We start from the raw sequence: 21623 nt of genomic DNA on the forward strand, positions 1-21623 counted from the left end.
TCAAAAGGTGCCTGAGATATTGGCCAAATGAGAAAGAAAATAAAGAAATGATTAATAATGAAAATAAATGAATAATAATCGTAAAAAAATTAAATTATTAATCAATTCGGTCAGAGAACACGTAAACCACCACCGTTTCATCAGAATCTGTAACTTTAAAAAAAAAAAAATGTACTCATTAATCGAATAATTAAATAATTAATCGATTAATTGATTAATTAATAAATCATAAATAGCCTTTGCAGCCAAATCACCTGGTCATTGGCATGTCCAAATATCAGCTTCCTAACTCAAAAGGTGCCTGAGTTGATGGTCAGAAGAGAAAGGAAATTAGATTAATTAAATAAGTACTTAATTAATCGCTAATAATTAAATAACTCCTCAATTAATTGATTAATGAAAAAACAAAAAATACAGTTTTTGAGAAAGGACTTGCTCACTATTGTGCCGAAATTTCAGCTTCCTAGCTCAAAGGATTGCTGAGATATCGCCCGGACAAACAAACAAGAAAACAAACAAGTACGCATACATTCAAAGTACACCGCCCCCATGCCAAATAATTAAATATCCTACAGCGCGGCAGGCGCCCGGCAATACCGCAGTGCACCTCATAGAGGCTGCATTGGGAGGGAGAGATGTACACTAATTGATTGATTAATTGTATAATTAAAATCAATAAAAGATTATCACAAAATATTTTCTTAATCAATTGGCTAATAGCATAACTAAACCACTCCTGCTTCATCCGAAGATGTATCTTTTTGAAATTTAATCAAATAAGTCATTAATGAAAAATTAAATAATTAATTGATTAATCAATAAATAATTAATCGATTAATCGATTAAATGATTAATCAATAAATCAAAAATATCCTCAATAGCCACATCACTTGGTCACTGTCATGTCCAAATATTAACTTCCCAGCTCAAAAGGTGCCTGAGATATTGGCCAAATGAGAAAGAAAATAAATAAATGATTAATAATGAAAATAAATAAATAATAATCATTAAAAAATTAAATTATTAATCAATTCGGTCACAGAACACAAAAACCACCACCATTTCATCAGAATCTGTAACTGAATATTTTTTTTTCGGAATTAATCGAATAATTAAATAATTAATCGAGTAATTGATTAATTGATTAATCAATAAATCTAAAATATCCTTGATAGCCACATCAATTGGTCACTCATGTCCAAATATCAGCTTCCTAACTCAAAAGGTGCCTGAGTTAATGGTCAGAAGAGAAAGGAAATTTGATTAATTAAATAAGTACTTAATGAATCGCTAATAATTAAATAACTCCACAATTAATTGATTATTCAAAAAACAAAAAATACTGTTTTTGACAAAGGACTTGCTCACTATTGTGCCGAAATTTCAGCTTCCTAGCTCAAAGGATGGCTGAGATATCGCCCGGACAAACAAACAAACAAGAAAGAAAACAAGAAAAACAAACAAACAAACAACCAGAGTGAAAACTGAGTACTCTCTTTCAGCGTGCGTCACTGCCGAGCCCCCTTCGGTGCCCGGCAATGACGATTTACAATGCCTGGAGATGGCATCGGAAAGGTGCAGTGTACAACAAACAGAGTGAAAACTGAGTACTCCCTTTCAGCGTGCGTCACTGCCAAGCCCCCTTCGGTGCCCAGCAATGACGATTTGCAATGCCTGGAGATGGCATAGGAAAGGTGCGGTGTACAACAACCAGAGTGAAAACTGAGTACTCCCTTTCAGCGTGCGTCATTGCCGAGCCCCCTTCGGTGCCGGGCAATGGCGTTATGCAGCGCCTGGAGATGGCATAGGAAAGGAGCAGTGTACAATAAAGATGAGGGTAGGTGAATGAAGAGGGGGTAGGGGAGAAATGTTGACATTAATTTTTCAAAGTTTTGAAAGGGGAATCAAGATTAATGCCAGACTCATCGGTGGTGTAATGGTTAGAGTGTCCGCCCTGAGTCTGGAAGGTCAGCACTTCACGCCCCGGCCGAATCTACCAAAGACGTTTAAAATGGTATGTGCTACTTCCTTGCTTGACGTTGAGCATCTAAAAGGATAGAGCATGGACAATCCTCAAAGGTTGGCATCCATGGGGAGGAGGAAATTCCTCTTAAAGAAATGCTCTGTTGAGTGTGTTGAGGAAGGTCCCGCCATTATTGTGATGTTTCTGGTACTTAGAGTGCGCCGCAAGTCTGTGTGTGTGTGTGTGTGTGTGTGTGTGTGTGTGTGTGTGTGTGTGTGTGTGTGTGTGTGTGTGTGTGTGTGTGTGTGTGTGTGTGTGTGTGTGTGTGTGTGTGAGTGAGTTGTTATCTTCATGTGCAGGTTGTAAAAGGTGGAACGGAGTCCTCCCAGGTATCAAAGTATTCACCTCCATTTCAGTAAGGGATCATGATTCATGGACCAGTTTGTGAAGTTTTATTATTCTCAAAGTTTGTTCCGAGGGCTCTTCTGAGGATCGTCACCGAGCCTCAGACAGCTTCCAACTGCAGTACGTTTGTCGTAATATTCCCAGGGATGGTTTTACGGTATTTGGAAGGGTCCATTTATCATTCCCATTGCTCCAATAATCACTGGTACAATTGTGGCATTCTTCAGCTTCCAGGATATTTTCCCTTCATTGTTGAGGTCTTGGGATTTGGTCATTTTCTTGATTTCTGCATCATTTAGACCAAAATCGCTGAACACTGACACCTCAATTAGCAATGCCTTCTTTTCTTTTTTGTATCTTAGTACTATATCCGGTCACAATCCTTTGTTTTCTGTGTTCATGCTGTGTTCTCCACATACCTTGTTGTGCCTTTGGGTACACAGCTGCTCTGACATGAGTGTTTTTTTACATCCTGATAGGAGGTGACTCGTACTTTATGCTTCTACCTTGCAGAACAGAACCTACACTTGTCCAATTGACGCAGTCCCACCATTTTCTTAAAGCCATTGGTGTAGTGTCCTTGGTATTGTTGGGCATTTATAATGTTTCGATCTCCTTCCCAGTTGAGATGATCTCTTCTTCGCCATTCCAAAGAGCCTTCTTTGTCGACTCCCAATCTGTCCACCTCCTTTTTCATACCTTCCTGCTCTTTTATCATTTTCCCAGTTGTCGGTGTATATCTGTTGATATTTTATTATATATTTTTCTTTCTTTCTTTTTTGCAATTCTTGGGGCTGTACTCATTGTTGTTTCAGTTTCTTGTGTGACATATTCCATTTGCACATGTCTTTGGAAATTGTTTGCTCAGTGGGTTAGAGATACCTTCTCTGGTTTGTTGTCTTCGTGCTTGCTTACAAATTGGATTCAGTAGTCTTGTTACACTTTTCGCATATTCGGCCAATCCTACAGTTGTCATTCTGTGCACTTGGTTGAGCTCCCACAGGCCGCTACCTCCTTCTCGTCCTGGCAGGTACATTCTCAGGATGCATTGATTTTTGTTCAACATTTTGTGGATGGTGAGGAGTTTCCTTGTTTTGATATCCAGTTTATTGATTTCTGATTGTGGCCAGTTTATTATTCTGCAGCTGTACTGGAATACTGGTATTGTGAGTTGGTTTATGGCTTTGATTTTGTTCCTTGGAGATTGGTGTGTGTGTGTGTGTATGTATGTGCCTATGTATGTGTCCATGTGTGTGTGTGCATGTATGTGTGTGCAGGTGTGTGTCAGATCCTCTAAGAGCGTTACATACTTTTAAAAAACGAATTGATATTACCGATTCACAATGTTGAGTTTTTGCATTTTTCACACTCGTGTTGGATTTTAAGATTATACATTTTTGGAGTTTCTAGACAGTAATTACAATGGCCACGTTGTTTAAACAATGGGTGCTGAGCCCTGCTTCTTATTTCAACTACACACCTGTGATGCTGTCACCACCAAAACATTGGTAATTGTCAAGACCAGCGGAAGCTAATCCGAGGGCCACATGCGCACCCCTTAACCAACTCCCAGGGCCACAAGACCCACATTGCTATAATTACAAGCAAACCACGTGATGCAATTTAATTTAGAAAACAAGTTTCCAGTCACGTGAAAAAGTAAGTACACCCCATGTAAAGTTTTAACTTTTTCAACATATTTCAACATACAGCTATTTGATCTTCATTTCAACAATATTGATAGATAAAGGTGATATAATATAACAAATATCATGAAACATTTACATTTTGTAGTCCATTGTATAATTTAAATAAACATAAATGCAAATTTCACATGTGGAAAAAGTAAGTACACCCTTTGCTCTAATAGGTGGTATTGCCCCCTTTGGCAGAAACAACCTCAAGTAGGCGTTTCTTATAACTATCTACCAGTCTCTGACATCGACTGGGAGAAATTTTTGCCCACTCCTCCATGCAGAATTATTTCAGTTGTGCGATATTTGAGGGGTTTCTTGCATGCACAGCTCCTTTCAAATCCCCCCACAACATCTCGATGGGATTTAGATCCAGGCTTTGACTTGGCCATTCCAGAACCCTCCATTTCTTTCTTTTCAGCCATTCTTTGGGGGATTTACTGGTATGTTTAGGGTCATTGTCATGTTGCAAGGTGCACCTTCGGTTGAGCTTCAACTTTCCGACAGATGGCCTCAAATTATCCTCAAGCACCCTCTGGTACAATGAAGAATTCATAGTGGATTATATGATGGTGAGCTGCCCAGGCCCTGATGCAGCAAAGCTGCCCCAAACCATAATATTTCCACCACCATACTTTACAGTTGGTATCAAGTTCTTGTGGTCAAATGCTGTCTTTGGTTTTCGCCAAACATGTCTTCTGGTACTGTGGCCAAATAGCTCTACCTTTGACTCATCTGTCCAGAGCACATTGTTCCAGAAGCGCTGGTCTTTGCCTAGGTGTTCATTCGCAAACTTTAGTCTTGCCCTGATGTTCTTTCTGGACAGCAAAGGTTTCCTCCTGGCACACCTCCCATGTAGATCAAATTTGTGCAGCCTCTTTCTAATGGTAGACTCATGCACTTTGACATCAACAGTGGCAAGAGCTACCTGTAGGTCCCGTGATGACATTCTGGGGTTCTTAGAGACTTCTTTCAGCATCTTGCAGTCTGCTCTCGGGCTGAACTTGCTGGGGCGGCCTGGCCTGAACAAGTTGGCAGTTGTTTGGAATCTTCTCCACTTGTAGATGATCTTCCGGACAGTCGAATGATTGATTTCAAATTGTTTGGAGATCTCTTCAAATCCCTTCCCAGACTCGTAGGCATCTATAACCTTCTTTCTGAAGGCCTCAGAGAGCTCTTTTGATCTTGGCATGGTGACACCGCACACTTCAACAATAAAGAGCAAACCAAACTAAATGTCTGAGGTTTAAATAAGACAGGTTTCTCCAAGGTCCTCTCTAACGACGTTCTAATCATTTGCACCTGAGCTGGTGCACCTGATTCTAATTTTAGGTATTTGAAGTAGTGATAAATGGAGGGGTGTACTTACTTTTTCCACATGCGAAATTTGCATTTATGTTTATTTAAATTATACAATAGACTACAAAATGTAAATGTTTCGTGATATTTGTTATATTATATCACCTTTATCTAACAATATTGTTGAAATGAAGATCAAATAGCTGTGTGTTGAAATATGTTGAAAAAGTCAAAACTTTACATGAGGAGTACTTACTTTTTCACGTAACTGTATATTTTATTATATTGGCATTGTCGACATTCTTAATGTGAATTCCCGGTGATAATATTTTGTGCAAAGCACTTAAAGTAACCTTACACAGTGTTAAGAGGTCGAGGGGGGCACAGGTACATGCATTGCCAACCAGCAGGTGGATGTGCTACAGGTTGCCTATTACTCCAATGTCCAAAATCCTACAACCTCAGAGAAGCATCTTTGTGACCCTTTGTCATGAAGAGCAGCTCCTATTCATTGATGAATATTGTTTTATGGTGAGTGAATGCAGAAATTTTCATTTTTGAATAAAAACAATCCAAGTCTCTAAGCTAAGGTAACTGTCCACGAGGGGAAAAGTCCAAAAATCTTTACTGTTTTTGTTCGGAAGCAGGTTTCTCCATTTACATTTTTTATAACCACGGATATTCAATTAGATGTATGTCACAATGGTGCAGAAGCAGCACTCTTTATACTTTGAGTTGTCTATCCTGGGTTTGAATCCTGCCCTGACTATATAAACCGTGCTTCGTAGGTCACGTTGCCTCGTGTAGTGCACTGTCCTTCGGATGTACGTTAAGCTGGGTGTCCCACCGCTAACATCAACTGAAAATGAATGAATGAATGAATGAATGATCGTTTTAAGGCCATTTTCCCCACTAGAGTGGGGGTTAACCTTGCGGGCCCCATGACAATCATGGTTCCCTTTTTGAGGCAATGTTTTTATGGCCGGATGCCCTTCCTGACGCCAAACCTTAGTCGCCTCTTACGGTGCGCAGGGAAACGGTGTAGCTATTCTAAACCGGGGTACACACTGCTAACATCAACTGCTGGACATTAAATATTCAATGGTGTCTTTCATGAAAGGTAGACGAGTTATCTCCAGCATCCTAAACCAATAACTAACCAAGTACAGATACATTCAAAGTACACCATGTGCCCCATGTGCGCCATGCCAAATAAATTAATAACATATCTTCCAGCACCTGGCAATGCCGCCGTGCAGCACTTGGAGATGGAATTGGGAGGGAGCGGTGTACAATAATTGATTGATTAATCGATTAATTGCATAATTAAAATGAATAAATAAAAATCATGCAATAATAAATTTCTTAATCAATTGGCTAATAGCATACCTAAACTACCACTGTTTCACCCAAACTTGTAACTTTAAAAAAATTAATTAATGCAGTGATTAATCAAAAAAATTAATAACTAATCGATTAATTGATTAATCAATAAATTTAAAATACCATTTACAGCCAAATCGCATGATCACTGTCATGTCCAAATATCTGCTTCCAAGCTCAAAGGGTGCCTGAAATATTGCCCAGACGAGAAAGAAAATAAATAAATTGATTGACTAATTGTGTAATTAAAATAAATAAGTGATAATCATAAAATAATTAATTTCTTAATCAATTGGCTAATAGCATAGCTAAACCACCACCGTTTTATCCAAATCTGTAACTTTTTGAAAATTAAGAAGGAATTAATCGAATAATTAAATAATTAATCTATTAATTGATTGATCAATAAAGCAAAAATAGCCTTTACAGCCAAATCACTTGGTCATTGTCATGTCCAAATATCAGCTTTCTAGCTCAAAAGGTGCCTCAGATATTGCCAAATGAGAAATGAAATAAACAAATACATAATAAATTGATAATAATAAAACAATTAATCAATTAAATGATCAATCAAAAAATAAATATAGTTTTTGCCAAAGCACATGCTCACTATTGTGCCCAAATTTCAGCTTCCTAGCTCAAAGGATGGCTGAGATATCACCCAAACAAATGTAAAAATCCTTGACCTTTGACCTTGACCTTTAAACCCCTACAGTCCAAAAACTTTGACAGCCTCACTTTTGTCCTTTTGAATCTTCTGGTAAAGTTTGACGTAGATAGCTGAAATCATTCACAGGTTATCACGTTCACAAACAAACAAACAAACAGACAGACAAACAAATGAAAAATTGGTCAGAGACCGAGGACTTGCCGGAACGTACTTTTTTGTTTTGGGTGACCTTGAGCTTGACGTTGAGCCTAGAGAGTTAAAATTTGGCACAGTCTATTCCACGGCAAGGCAAATATGGGTGTAAAGTATGGCGATGCTATGTGCAACGATGTAGACGTATTACTGCACACAGACAGACAGACAGATGAAGTTTTATACTTGTCGAATTATGACGTCATAATGGAGGCACCTATGACATCATCATTTACATATTTTATTCCCCATGGAGAGTTCTTTACAATGAGCCATGTCTCAATTGTTTCTATTCAGCACTTTCGGAGATAAAGAGGTGCAAAGTTTTTCGGTTTTTCCAAGATGGCGGCCGAAACACATGACCGATGACGTCATTGTTATTTGTTTTCTAAACTAATTTATTCCTAGATTATGCTCAAGAAATTTCATCTTGATCGGATGAAGTTTTGTACTTGTCGAATTATGACGTCATAATGGAGGCACCTATGGCATCATCATTAACATCTTTTATTCCCCATGGAGAGTTCTTTACAATGAGCCATGTCTCAATTTTTTCTATTCAGCACTTTCGGAGATATAGAGGTGCAAATTTTTTCGGTTTTTCCAAGATGGCGGCCGAACCACGTGAACGATGACGTCATCATTTTTTTTTTTTCTCCACCAGTTTATGCTGACATGGTGCTCAAGAAATTGCATCTTGATTGGATGAAGTTTTGTACATGTCGAACTATCAAATTATGACGTCATAATGGAGGCCTTGGGCCGAGGGAGTTAAAAATTGGGCACAGTCTATTCCAGGGCAAGACATATTTGTGTGTAAAGTATGGCGATTCTATGTGCAACGATGTAGACGTAGTACTGCGCACAAACAGACAGACAGACAGACAAACCAACCAACCAACATATACACAAAGAATTAAGTTAAGTACCCCCCCCCCCCGTTTTTTTACAACCTCGCACATTACAAGTTTGTTGTCGTCAAAACAGTGTAATATACCCATGTTATTGCTATATTTTCTGGAGAAGTGATATTATGGTCACATAAAAACATAACAATCATGCCGTTTTCAATATTTTATTCTGAATAATTTAAGGTGAAATTTTTTGGGAATTTTAGGCATATTTTCACCTCAATTTAAGTATGGAGCTATAGGTCCATCACGGACAGTGTGGATGACGTTTATGTTTTCTAACGTACAGTCATTGTTCTGAGAAGACCTCTAGCGATCTTTGCGTCAATAACGTGTGTAGGACCCACGTGATCGGATCACTGACTCAACCCTACGTCTCATAGACCCTGTAAGCCGTCGTATGCGTTGCTGTGGCAGGTTGTTCCATTCCCGATGTAATGCACGTTCCAATTCATCCAGATTGGCTATTGGAGGGACCATCTTCGCAATTTGTCGTCCCAACATGTCCCAAACGTGCTCGAGGGGGTTCAACCTGCCACAGCAACGCATACGACGGCTTACAGGGTCTATGAGACGTAGGGTTGAGTCAGTGATCCGATCACGTGGGTCCTACACACGTTATTGACGCAAAGATCGCTCGAGGTCTTCTCAGAACAATGACTGTACGTTAGAAAACATAAACGTCATCCACACTGTCCGTGATGGACCTATAGCTCCATACTTAAATTGAGGTGAAAATATGCTTAAAATTCCCAAAAATTTTCACCTTAAATTATTCAGAATAAAATATTGAAAACGGCATGATTGTTATGTTTTTATGTGACCATAATATCACTTCTCCAGAAAATATAGCAATATCATGGGTATATTACACTGTTTTGACGACAACAAACTTGTAATGTGCGAGGTTGTAAAAAAACGGGGGGGGGGGGGGGGTGCTTAACTTAATTCTTTGTGTATACTTGCCGGAATAACAAACCAACCGACCAACATATTTGCCGTAATCTATTCCGGCAAGTAACCAACCAACCAACATACTTGCCGGAATCTATTCCGGCAAGTAACAAACAAGAAGACGTCATGCAGAGCACGATACTTGCAAAATCCGCCCTTCCCCCCAAAGATTTCCATTAATGCAGCAAATTGTCAATTTCATCAAGATTAAAATTGATGATCTTCATTAATGCTCGGGTCAATAGGATGAAAAGTGACGATTTTCCACATGAAAAATGATGATTTTAGAAGTTTGACCTTGAGTTAACCTTTGACCTTTTGACCTTAAAATAGTTGGATCCCCAATTCAGTGGGGCAATATACAAATGCTGTTCAATTCTCAAGTAAATTGGATGAAAATTGATGGGTTTTTGACAAAAATTGATGATTTTGGAAGATTGACCTTGAGTTGACCTTTGACCCTTTTGATCTTAAAAAAAAAAATAGTTGGTTTTCCAATTTAGTGACTCGATGTGCAAATGCTGTTCAATTTTCAAGTCAATCGGATGAAAATTGATGGGTTTTTTTTTCAGATAAAAATTGATGATTTTGGAAGATTGACCTTGAGTTGACCTTTGACCCTTTTGATCTAAAAAAAAAAATAGTTGGTTTTCCAATTTAGTGACTCAATGTGCAAATGCTGTTCAATTTTCAAATCAATCTGATTAAAAATGGCGATCCAGATGACCTTTTACCTTTGACCTTAAAATTAATCGGCATCTCAATTGGGACGACCTCTACAACTTGGTGAAGTTTCGTGACAATCGGTTTAGAATTGTGACCTGTAGGCCGGTGACAAACAAACACACAAACAGACAGACAGAACCACAAACGCAACCGACCAATATACTTGAAAAATCTTCGATTTTGCAAGTAACAAACAGGGGTGAAAACATCACGTCCATTCACCTCTGGTGGCGGAGGTAATGACAGAATATGATGACCACTTTGCATTATAATGACCAATAAGTCGGATGAGGGACCATCACCAAAAATGGATGGTGTGCCAGCATTGCTGAAAAGGTAATCTCGACGCTGCACAAAACCTGGCAATAATATTTTTTATTGGATATGCTAATACAACAAAAACAGGGAATCTCAAGAGCCATGTCATTTGTGCCCTGCCAGTTCAGGATCGGAGTGATTTGTATACACAGCGTTGTCGGTGCTTGGAAAGGTAGAGGAAATTCTTATGCAGCTCAATTCCCTCGTTGATTGTAATTGCAGCAAAGGTAACAAATTGATGCTCGTGGTATGGAGATTCTGGATTCCCTGATGACTGTTGTAAAAAAAAAAAAAAAAACCATGAGGCAGTGAAGGAAAATAAATAACCAAACAACTTTTGACTTGTCAGAAGTTGTCACTCTGCAGAATCCCTTTATCCTTGCAGTATATGTGCTGGAGAATATTTTGGTCCGTGCCAGGAGGAACAGAAGGCACATGTTACTTGCATTGATTGATGCATTTCAGGCAGACAGTGCTGCAGTTTCGCGTGACCAATAGCTATAGCAGCTCAATTTGATCAGGGGGTCTTTTTGTCCGCCCTCCCGTGATGCTCTCGGAGAGATTTGTCCATTGGGACTTGGTAATTCATGCAATCGTTGATTCAAATTGATTCAAAGCTTCTTGTGTAGTTGGCAGGAATTTTTAAAAAGATGTTGTATTGTGTGCAAATCATACTAAAATACGCCATTTCGTGTCTGTCTGTCTGATGAATTTTTGACGCCAATACATTCTGTCGTTACTTATCCAATCTCAAACAAACTTGACAGGATCACGAAGGGTTACATAATGAAGGTTGTAGCGCATTCATTTGCCCCCCTCCCCCAAGGGGGTTTTCTCCCCCGAGCGGGGTTTCCCCGCCATTGCCGTCAATGGTGTTGCGTGTTGAGGTGTATATCAATGTTAAATTAGTTTTATCGTGGCTTTTTTCCAAAGATACTTTTAATAAAATTAATGATAATCGCATATTGCTAATGTTATTACAAAACAATATTAATACTAATAATGCCCCCACTTCCCCAAGGCGTTTTTCTTGCAGTGATAACGTGTATAAATAGCTTATCTTACTATAATTCACCAAATGTCCGTCTGTCCATTTGAAGGTGCTGCAAAAACGGCTGAACCGATCACAACGATATTTTGGGTGGGTATTCCTGGGACCCCTTGGAGTAAAATAGGCTATATTGTTTTTCCAATTTTTTTTCCAATTTCCCAGTTTTCCAGTTTTTCCAAACACGATGGAATAATATTTACCGATATGAACAGTGATGTGGCTTTTATTGAAAGTCTACAAATACTGTTTAGATTTTGATGAGAATTACCAACCTTCCGCGAATGCAGAAGTGGACAGATTACGGCAATGCGCGGGTTTGATAATATCCCAATACAACCGTCATTCAATCGTAATGTTAAATCGTTAAACGTTAATCGTGTTAATCGTTTTGTTAAATTATCAATTGATGATTGGAATTTAGTGAATACAAGTACGATTTTGAATTCGTAATTGTGTTCAACCACCCGTACGGAACTTCACATCAGGATTTAAATATTCGTTTAGGTCATGAATGTTGTTAAAAGTTTATTATATTAATGTGTATTTGTGATTGGAGTTATGCTGTTTGGAATGAAAAAAGAAATATCGAGTTCAAGTGAATCACGAATTGCAGTGATGGTTTTACGTTCTAAACGTGAAATTCACGGATCGCCATATGCAGATTCGCCATTGACTGGGAATGGAACACACGGACCTGTTTGTTTGCAAACGGGTACGTTTTTCATGGAAGTCCTTCACGAACTTGCTGTCCATGTCTGACGTGCGACTGAAGGTGCTACAGGAATGTGGAATTTATTGGTTTCATGCTTTAGCATTCGCCCTTTCTGCATTGTCTGTTTTCTTATGGCCTCCCACCCGTGCGTAGCACGGGTACCTCACCAGTAGTTATAATGGCGTTTGTGTGGGAGCAATGGCTTCTACAGGAAGTAAAAATATTACACACCACAAACACGTATGCTTAGCTTTTTAAACAGTCGCTAATGCTCTTTATAACACTAAATTAAGAAATTTGGAGGAATCCCGACATCCATGAAGTAACGTTTACTTACAGAACTGAGTGAAGATCTACTGTTCTCTATATAACCCACAAATGTTGGGTTAATAACATGGCCCTTTCTGCCGCTACCGTGGCATTTTTCGTAGCGAACTTTTGAAACTCGCTCCTGCTGTTTGATACAAAACTGAAAGGGACAAGCTCGGGTTGTGCTCATTTACCAAGCAGCTAGCTAACGCTTGCCAAGCCAGCCGTTCCTCAACTGTTTTGAATGGAGTGCTTGATCAAATGCTTAAACCACTTGGCGATCTCTCCACAAGAAACTTGGTAAATGAACACACACCCAATGTTCTTAAGATCCGACCATATAGCTATCGACTGCAATCTATATACCCCAAAGAGGAATGACCCTTCCTGCCCCTCCCGGAGTTTGCGGGTGTACTAGTGAGATAAATACAGTAGTTTCTTCTTTCATTAAAAACAAAAACTAGTCTTGATATAGAATATAGTGATGGACTGCATCCTATTCGCTCAGATGAAGGTGAACACCTAAAACTTGAGCCTCACCTTGTTTCTCGCTGCAATAATCTTGCGCCTTCTCAACCCTTGTTTGGGAAATCCATTGTTATTCTTTCTTTACTTTAGGGCTGGCAAGATGGCCTCTAAACTGTCGAGCCTGGGTTCGAATCCCGACCCAGCTATATTAACTGTCATCCCGGTGTTTCTCAGAGAGGATGAGTCATCAATGTGTGTGCCGTCCCCTGGGATGGACGTTCAACTCGACGCCCCGTCCGCCGGATGTTCGTTTGTGGATGTTAGATCCTACGGTGTCCTTCGCGAAGAGTAGGCGAGCTATCACCGGCACCCTGAACAAATTACAAATTCCTGCTCAAACTGCTTGGTCAAGCGTCAGACCTGGCTAGCCGGTTCGTGAACGACTTGTGCTAAAAGCTCCCCCAAGCCAACCCCACAAAATCATGTGAATAATTGTGGCCATTATAGAAGAAGAAGATTATTTATTGGTCTGTTAAAGAAGAAGAAGATGTTTACTGTCTCACCTCACTGTAATTACCTACTTCACTGAAGGTGAAGAAGGTGGTTCTTTTTTTTCCCCCGTCTATATGTTTGTTTGTCTGTGAGCAGGATATCTCAAAAGGTTGTGGACGGATTTGGACCAAATTTGATGGACAGGTTGGCTGCATCATTTTCTGGGAGGCATAACTGCGCCGCTGATGCAGTGCCCCCCATTACCAGTAAGCTGGTACTCATTTCACCAACCTCCACCAACCTCAGCAGGATGACAGGTTGAGTCAACCCTGCCTATAGTGTTAATTCATTGGGTTGACGGGGTCTCAAACTCAGGACCCTGAGATATCAAGGCAGCCATTTTAACCATTCAGCCAACACCCGGCTTGACAGCTTGGGTGTGTGACAAGGACACAGATGCAGGTCCAGATGCAGATCAGGCCTCTCGGTGGGATACAAAACATAAACTAGTGTGCGCTCTCGTGTTTTTGATTCAAGATGGAGGCTCATGGAATGCAAAGATAACAGAGCGTGGGGATAAAAAGACAACTTCCTGACAGTGGGGCAGTGGGACCTCGGTTAGATACTCCTTGTAGATATTGGCAGTGGTGACGGTGATTCAGTGGAATTGTGGGTAACGCATCTGCTCTGAATCTGATAGGTTGTCGGTCCAATTCTGATCTTGGCTTGCACTTTGAGAAGGCCATGTCCTGTCTGTGAATTGATTTCGTAATTGGCTGTTAGATGTGACGTCACTTGTGTTTTAACCAGTTAATGACAAGAACATAAGCAGACAACGGCCATGTTAGTGCAGTACGGTATATGAAATATGTACCGGTACCTGGAGTCCCAGTCTCAGACAAGCTGCCGTAGGGCATGATTGTATATATCAGTTTTGTAAGGAAATTCCAAAACCTTCATTAGCCCCCTTTGGACTTAGGCTTACTTATGGGGACTTACGGGATATGACTTAAAATACTTGTGGAGACTTAAAATGGGGGCTTATGGATTTGGCCTCGTCCGTACATGCGTCTGCAACCATATCTCGGAGTTGTATGGACCGATTTTGTTCATACTTAGCACAAAGACAATACATGATGGTGTAGGCCTACATCTGCACATCATTTTGTTCCGCGATGCGATCAAAGATGGCCGGCTGGCGGCCGCTCTAGTTGTAAAAAAAACCTGATGTTGGACACGTCCTCAACCTTTTCTTGGACATGCATTCGCCGATGTTGTTCAAACTTGGCACACAGATAAAGAAATATGGCTTACATATGCACTTCATTTTTTCCGCGATCAGATCCAAGATGGCCGACTCGCGGCCATTTTGTTACTTAAACGTGTCTCCCACAATTTCTCAGACATGCATGGCCCGATTTTCTTCATACTTGGCACAATGACAATACATGACAATATACATAGGCAGAAGATTTTGTTTTGTCATCCGACCCAAGATGGCCGACTGACAGCCTTTAACTCCGTATAGCAAAATTACTAAAACCACGGCTGGGGCTATGCCATTTTATGTCTTTTTCTTCTTGTTTTCTGTTTTTTTTCTTTGATTGTTTATTCTTTTTTCTCCATGTCTAAAGGTGGACATACACTGTCTGACTTTTACCCATTTGTTATGGACAATGTGTGTTTTTGCATCATGTAAGATATCATTAAGCGGTTTACACAATCCAATAAAGTGGCAACTTCTATATTGTATGTGTTTTGGAACATCTGACATTGGGTAAGGTGAAACTCTCAGCTGCATAAGAGAGTTCAGGGCCAGAGAAGCTAATGTTTGAAAATTCTGCAAAATGTATGTCGGGTGTCATGTCTACAATAAATAATGTACACAATATGCTCTAAGGTGTTGGCTATTACTTGGTGACTGAAGGGTTCATCGAGCAACCTCTACACCTATCACATTCATTGCAAGGACAGTAGGAGACAGTGGACAAATTGACATTGGTCTATCCAAATTGAACCTGGGGACACATCATCATGAGCTAAGTGATCAGATGGGTACATTAAATTGCAAACTATTTTTCTTATTATTCGCCTCTCTCATTGATGGATCTCACTATTCATTCCTTTTCTTTTGCTCACAGTGCCTCCCAGCATCATCGAACCATCAGACGACAGCCCTGTAGTTGTTCAAGAGGGTTCAGAGGCTGAGCTACAGTGCCTTGTGTACGGGAAGCCGAAGCCTCTGGTACTTTGGTCACGCAGTAGTCAAAGTGGTGCCGATAGGTGGCTGGAGGATGCTGGACCAAGTGGAACATCCCTGAATGCTGACGTCGTAGAACCTGTAGCGGGACCTATGGGACCATGGCCAGGAGAGGGTGAGAACGGGGTCTTGCGTTTTCCAAATGTGAGCCACAAAGATGCCGGAGTCTACACTTGCAGAACGAGTCACTACAACGGTTTCAATGTACGACCTCGCCAAGCCCAGACCCACCTCATTGTGCTGTGTGAGTAATCACCAGGCTCCAGGCCAGCCGTATGCGCCATGATATGCCCAGTGGAACTACCGGAAGGGTTTAATTGAACGGCATGCTTTGTAAACAGGTAGCGATGTGTGGCGGTGGTGGATACATACGACGGATGAAATGTTGAGCTAGAGTAACAGAAAAAAGCTAATAATCCAAACGATAATGGATTGTATGGATGATCATGTTGTGAGAGCACTCATTACTCAGAGAGTGCGGATGCAAGCATACAGCACCAAACGAGGGCGTTAAATCGAGATCAAGTGCTATCTCTACCCAAGCCATCACAATGCCAATTGTTTTGTGAGACGGGTATTTTCGAGGTATTTATACAACATTTTGCATGACGGCTTCTTGTCTACGATGCTTTACGTTATGGTTTTCTCTTGCAGCCTCAACTGTAATTGGCGAGTTTGAGGAATAAGCGGCTAATTGGGATGCACTTGCCAGACACGAAGAACGCTCTGCCATCCTCGTCGTTTGCAGGCACACCGAATACAATGCTTGAATATTAAGGGAAAGGACATGCCATGCTTTTGAACCCGAACTTAATTAACTAGATGCATCAAATTAATCTTTGGCAAAGCTAATAGCTCTTCACCCTGGGGTAAGCAAGTCGTACACAATGCATTATATCATTGATGGGGAAGCTGATATGTTGCTTCATACTCTTGTCAGTTGATTCTTAGTTGAACTAATCTATTGCCCTCATCCCTTGGTGGAAAACCATGTCTGTGCTTCATGTAAATAAGACTTTTTAAAGGTCTGGTTATGATGCTCAGATGCAGAACTACAGTGAAAATGTAATTAATCCACGACGTGTTTCATCTATCGGTTACTCACAAAATTAATATTGAGAGATGCTGTTTTTAATATACGCTACATTTTTTAGTTTATATAGTATTTATTCTTAGTATAAAGTTTTTTTGTTTATTTTTACTGTTTATTTAGTATTTATTTTTAGTATTTATTTATTCATTTTTAGTGTTTATTTAGTATTTGCTTTTAGTGTTAATTTAGTATTTATTTCTTATTTATTTTAGTGTTTATTTAGTATTTCTAGTATTTTTTTCTATTTTTTATAGTGTTTATTTCGTATTTATTTTTATGATTATTTTTAGTGTTTATTATTATTTATTTATTTTCATTTATTTTTAGTGTTTAGTATTTATTTTTTAGTGTTTATTTTTAGTGTTTATTTTTTAGTGTTTATTTAGTATTTCTTTTTCTATTTATTTTTAGTTTTTATTTCGTATTTATTTTTAGTATTTACTTTTTTATTTATTTTTAGTGTTTATTTAGTATTTTTTATTTACTCAGCCTGTCATCCTTCCAAGGTCGGCAAATTGAGTACCAGTTCGCTGGTAATTCCCTGTGTGTCGCAAGAGACGACTAACAGGGTTGGTGGCAGGAAGGGCATCCGAGCATAAAAGATTGCTTCAAAAAGGGGACCCACGGTGCCCAAAAAAGGCCAACCCCTGCTCTGCGGGGAAAAATGGCCTCTAAAGGCGGTTCTTTCCTCTTTCTATTTAATATTTCTTATTTAGCAAACATTTTGCTTAATACTCTTGTCAATTGATTTTTAGTTGAACTAATTTATTGCCCTCATCCCTTCGTGGAAAACCATGTCTGTGCTTCATGTAAATAAGACTTTTTATAGATCTGGCTATGATGCTCAGATGCTGAACTACAGTGAAAATGTAATTAATCCACGACGTCTTTCATCTATCGGTTACTAGCGAAATTAATCTTGAGAGATGCCCTGTTTTTAATATACGCTACATTTTTAGTTTTGAAAAAAAAGCTGCATTCGCGTCTTGTTATTTGGGATTAAGAAACTCTGCATTTCAATCTAGCTTCAGAACAGGAGCGCGTAAAGCTCTGAAGTCTAAATCATACAAGTAGCCATGAACCATGAGAAGTTCCCTCTCGCTGCTGAAAGCCTCTTCATTATTACTTGGTACTCGAACGATGAAATCTCTGGATGTGGTTCACGTGCAAGTCCCATCCGTGAAGCACGACATTGCATCAGTCTGCCACTCCCCACTTATGGCCAATACAGTGCAGAAGGGAAAAGGAAAATTCTACCATTTTTGCTTACGTAATGAATAGATGGTATCGTGTTTTGACCGACAGATTTTCAGAGAAAATAAATAAAAATTAACTTTCAACCTTTAAAAACTGTGAGAATAAATGCAGCTCATTTTCTCACCTGTGTTGCAAGTAGAACGAGACCTGCTTTGTGATGTTTTACAAGGCAGTGTATAATCAGAAATGTAATTTGATAGGGCGATATAAAAGTATTGAATATAGCAAGCGTTCTCTGAATCTAATTGATATGAGAAACGGGATCGAATGAGACAACATTATTATAAGTGAAGAAGAAGATGGAGGAAGAGATGTTGTTTTAATGTAAATGAGTATGGTTTGGATTAGTAGAGATTTCGAATCAACATTGTGCAGAAAACATCTTTGTAGGGAGTGGGATAAGTGGTTGTGTTTACTTCCTGAGAATGGTTTCATTGAAATCCGTTAATCTTTTCTTAAGTTAACAAAAATGGATTCCTGGGATATCCTGCCCTCCATGCGGGGATAATCAGCATCGCAAGTTGACGGTTGCAGTTTTGACACGTGTGCCCATGATGTACCCACACACACAAACCGACCTTTTTGTGTTACAAACCTTCCTCGGAGTACCTTGATTCAACCGTAGTCTGATTTATTGAAATCCGTTAATTTGTTCTCAAGTTATAACAGTACAAACACACACACAGACAGACAGACACCCTGATGTTGGCTTATCGGTTAAAGTAGCTGGCTTAAGATCTTAGGGTCTTGAGTTTGAGCCCCTGTCATGCCGTTAAATAACACCAGGGGGACTGACTAAGCCTGTCATCCTTCCGAGGCCAGCAAAATGGATACTGGTACCAGCTTGCTGGAAACAAGGGGCACAGCCGCACCCCAAACAATGATGCTGCGAACTAAATAATAAAAAGTGGATTCCGCTTATTGGAATGACTCTGGTAAATGCCGACTCAATTGTATTAACCGGCTAATTCAATTAAAAGGAGGTTTTTTTTTAAAGACCCGTTTTATTTCAAGAAAGAACACAGGTTTGTATGTAAAACGTAATGTAGTTTTACGGTGATCCGTGTCGGCCAATCGGCCCAGACGCACTAAGCTGGATCAAGGGCCCATTCGCACCTTTACCTAGCTCAATTTGGTATGTCCGAGGCAGTTCCTTCTTGTCAGTTCCCATCATATTGTAAGTAATTAAGACAGTAACACGGTCCTTCTGCTTCTTCCCTGCCGAGCTGGAGCTGTTCTTGAAACCATCATTCTAGCCTGCAGAAACCATCTTGGGAGAAATTCTTCCACATAACAATTGTTGCCATCCCATTTCCTCTTTCGATTCAAATTTTGATTCTGAACTTCAGAACTACATGTAGTCGTTTAGTGTTTAAATCGCAAGAGCCTACACAATGTTGGCTGCTAAATCATTTATTGTGCTGCGGCTTCACTTTGGCTGCATGACGACAGACCATCGTAGCGCTTCAAAAGCTTTAAAAAGTTTGGCACCAGGCTTTGTACCACGTGAGTGCGTTAACCAATCAAACCGATCCTAACGCTCAACGCCGGCATCTGAATGATGGCACCTCTGATTTAATTGGTCAGTGCTGAACGGCCTGTGAACAAGGCTTCAATCCTCGGATAATAAACAACTTTATGGAAAAACCCTAATGAGTAATTGTACATTTTGCAGAATTTTGATTACAAAAACCGAAAATCGCCATTCAACGATAAATATGCGCGATTTTTACACGTAAGAATATACAAATGGTTTTGGTTTTCTGTTATGGAAAAATGGTGGATATTTTTACCCTCCCCTTTCCTCTCCTTATCCATACATTTTCCTCCCTAATATCCCTCTCGCTTGCTGTCCCTTTTATCTCCAGCCCACCTTTTTTGTATTAATAGTAAAGGCTCATGCTATAGCTAGAACACCGAATGGATCAGGATGCAACAGAACAAAAAGAACAGTAGAGAGAGGGGGAAACACCAACAGCTGGATTGAAGGACAAAATATAGGGAAACTTGGACAAACAATGGGTGTGGGGAGGAAACAGGGGCAGGGGATGGCGGAAGGGGTGGACAAGATGGATAAACCCTCAGGAAGGAAAAACTAGAAAGCTTGAAGGAAGTGCGCTTATGGGAGGTAACGGAGGTAGAAAAGATCATGGCTTTGGATTGGGGATGGTGAACAGCTGTTTTGAAGACCTGGAGGAAAGGATGAGATTGAAGAGAATGTGGAGGTTGGTTCCACATGCGGGATAATAAAAAAAGTGAATGAGTGGAGGTGAGCAGTGATCATGGATTTTGGGAGTTTCACTGGAAGGGGGTTGATGGTGGACCATGCGCACTCTGTAGAATCCTGGGAGGACACAGCACGGAAAGAGCATGGGGTGCAAGACCAGAAAGGGGGTGGTAGAAGACAGACGAACCACCAATCTGTCTGCGATGGGAAAGTGATCGGCTCATAGACCCAACTTCAAAAATAGATATATTTGAATTATTTTAATTTTTGGACTTTTCATCGGTAACGTGAAACCTCTCGCTTGAGAGAGGGGAGGGTTATTTGGTGTTATTTGGGTCATTTGTCCATTGCGGCAGAGGGGAGGGTTATTTGGTGTTATTTGGGTCATTTGTCCATTGCGGCGGAGTAGTCCCATCACTTCGTCCGAGACCAAAGACCATTGATATATTGAACAGGAAACTCCTATTACACAGGCATGATCCAAATTCGATTTGCCTCCTTTTTAATTAGAGGTTCCACAAGCAACCGGATTCCACGATATTTCATCTCCAGAATATACGTTTTCAGCAAGTAATGCACAAACTCTACCCGCCCGGAGGGTTTGTACTCAGCTAGTCAATCATATTTGATCTAAATACATTATCATTTATAAATCTTGATGTTCCCGATAAATTGATTCTCAAGGAAAATAAAGAAATCATCAAAGTAATAATAGCGTTCATATAGAGCTGCACTGAGATTCTTTATTGATCATGTGATGCCAATACCATGATCAAACCTCAACAGGCACCTCGCATTCAATCATAAATGAGACCTCTGACAACAGCACTAAAGCATCTGCTACTTCTGTACATGGAGGTGGATAATTGTCCTTTAATTGAGACGGGACAATTAGTGTGTAGTTATCGGTGTTCATCTCAACAGATTGCATGGAGTTCACGCTGACTTCATTCAGTTTATCTCTGATGTGCCTCTTGCTCCCAATCCATATTGCGTGATGTGTTGGAAACAGACCCACCCATGGTGGAGCCGAAGTTTGCGACGGTGCGCCATGGTGCAGGTCGTGGTGTGATGATGGAGTGCCGCGTACTCCAAGCGAACCCCTCACGCATCCTTGCATTTGAGTGGCACTTCCGTGGGAAGGTACGTTGTGTCGTCAAGAGTTTCTTTTTCATCAATTGTCGTTTTATTTTCACAGCCGAAAGGGGAATAAGCAATCTTGCGGACGATCAACATTTC

General features: G+C 40.0%; 1 protein-coding gene across 1 annotated transcript in view; it reads left to right on the top strand.

Moving 5' to 3' along the window:
- Positions 1-21623, top strand: part of LOC137426529 (MAM domain-containing glycosylphosphatidylinositol anchor protein 2-like) — a 491190-nt gene that overhangs the window by 183166 nt on the left and 286401 nt on the right. Inside the window, exons 8-9 of the mRNA XM_068115127.2 lie at positions 15689-16051; positions 21397-21527. Coding sequence (XP_067971228.2) covers positions 15689-16051; positions 21397-21527 — 494 coding nt within the window. The remainder of the gene's footprint in view (positions 1-15688; positions 16052-21396; positions 21528-21623) is intronic.

This window comes from Myxine glutinosa, chromosome 5, assembly GCF_964187855.1.
Source record: "Myxine glutinosa chromosome 5, kmMyxGlut1.1, whole genome shotgun sequence".
NCBI classification, from domain to species: domain Eukaryota; kingdom Metazoa; phylum Chordata; class Myxini; order Myxiniformes; family Myxinidae; genus Myxine; species Myxine glutinosa.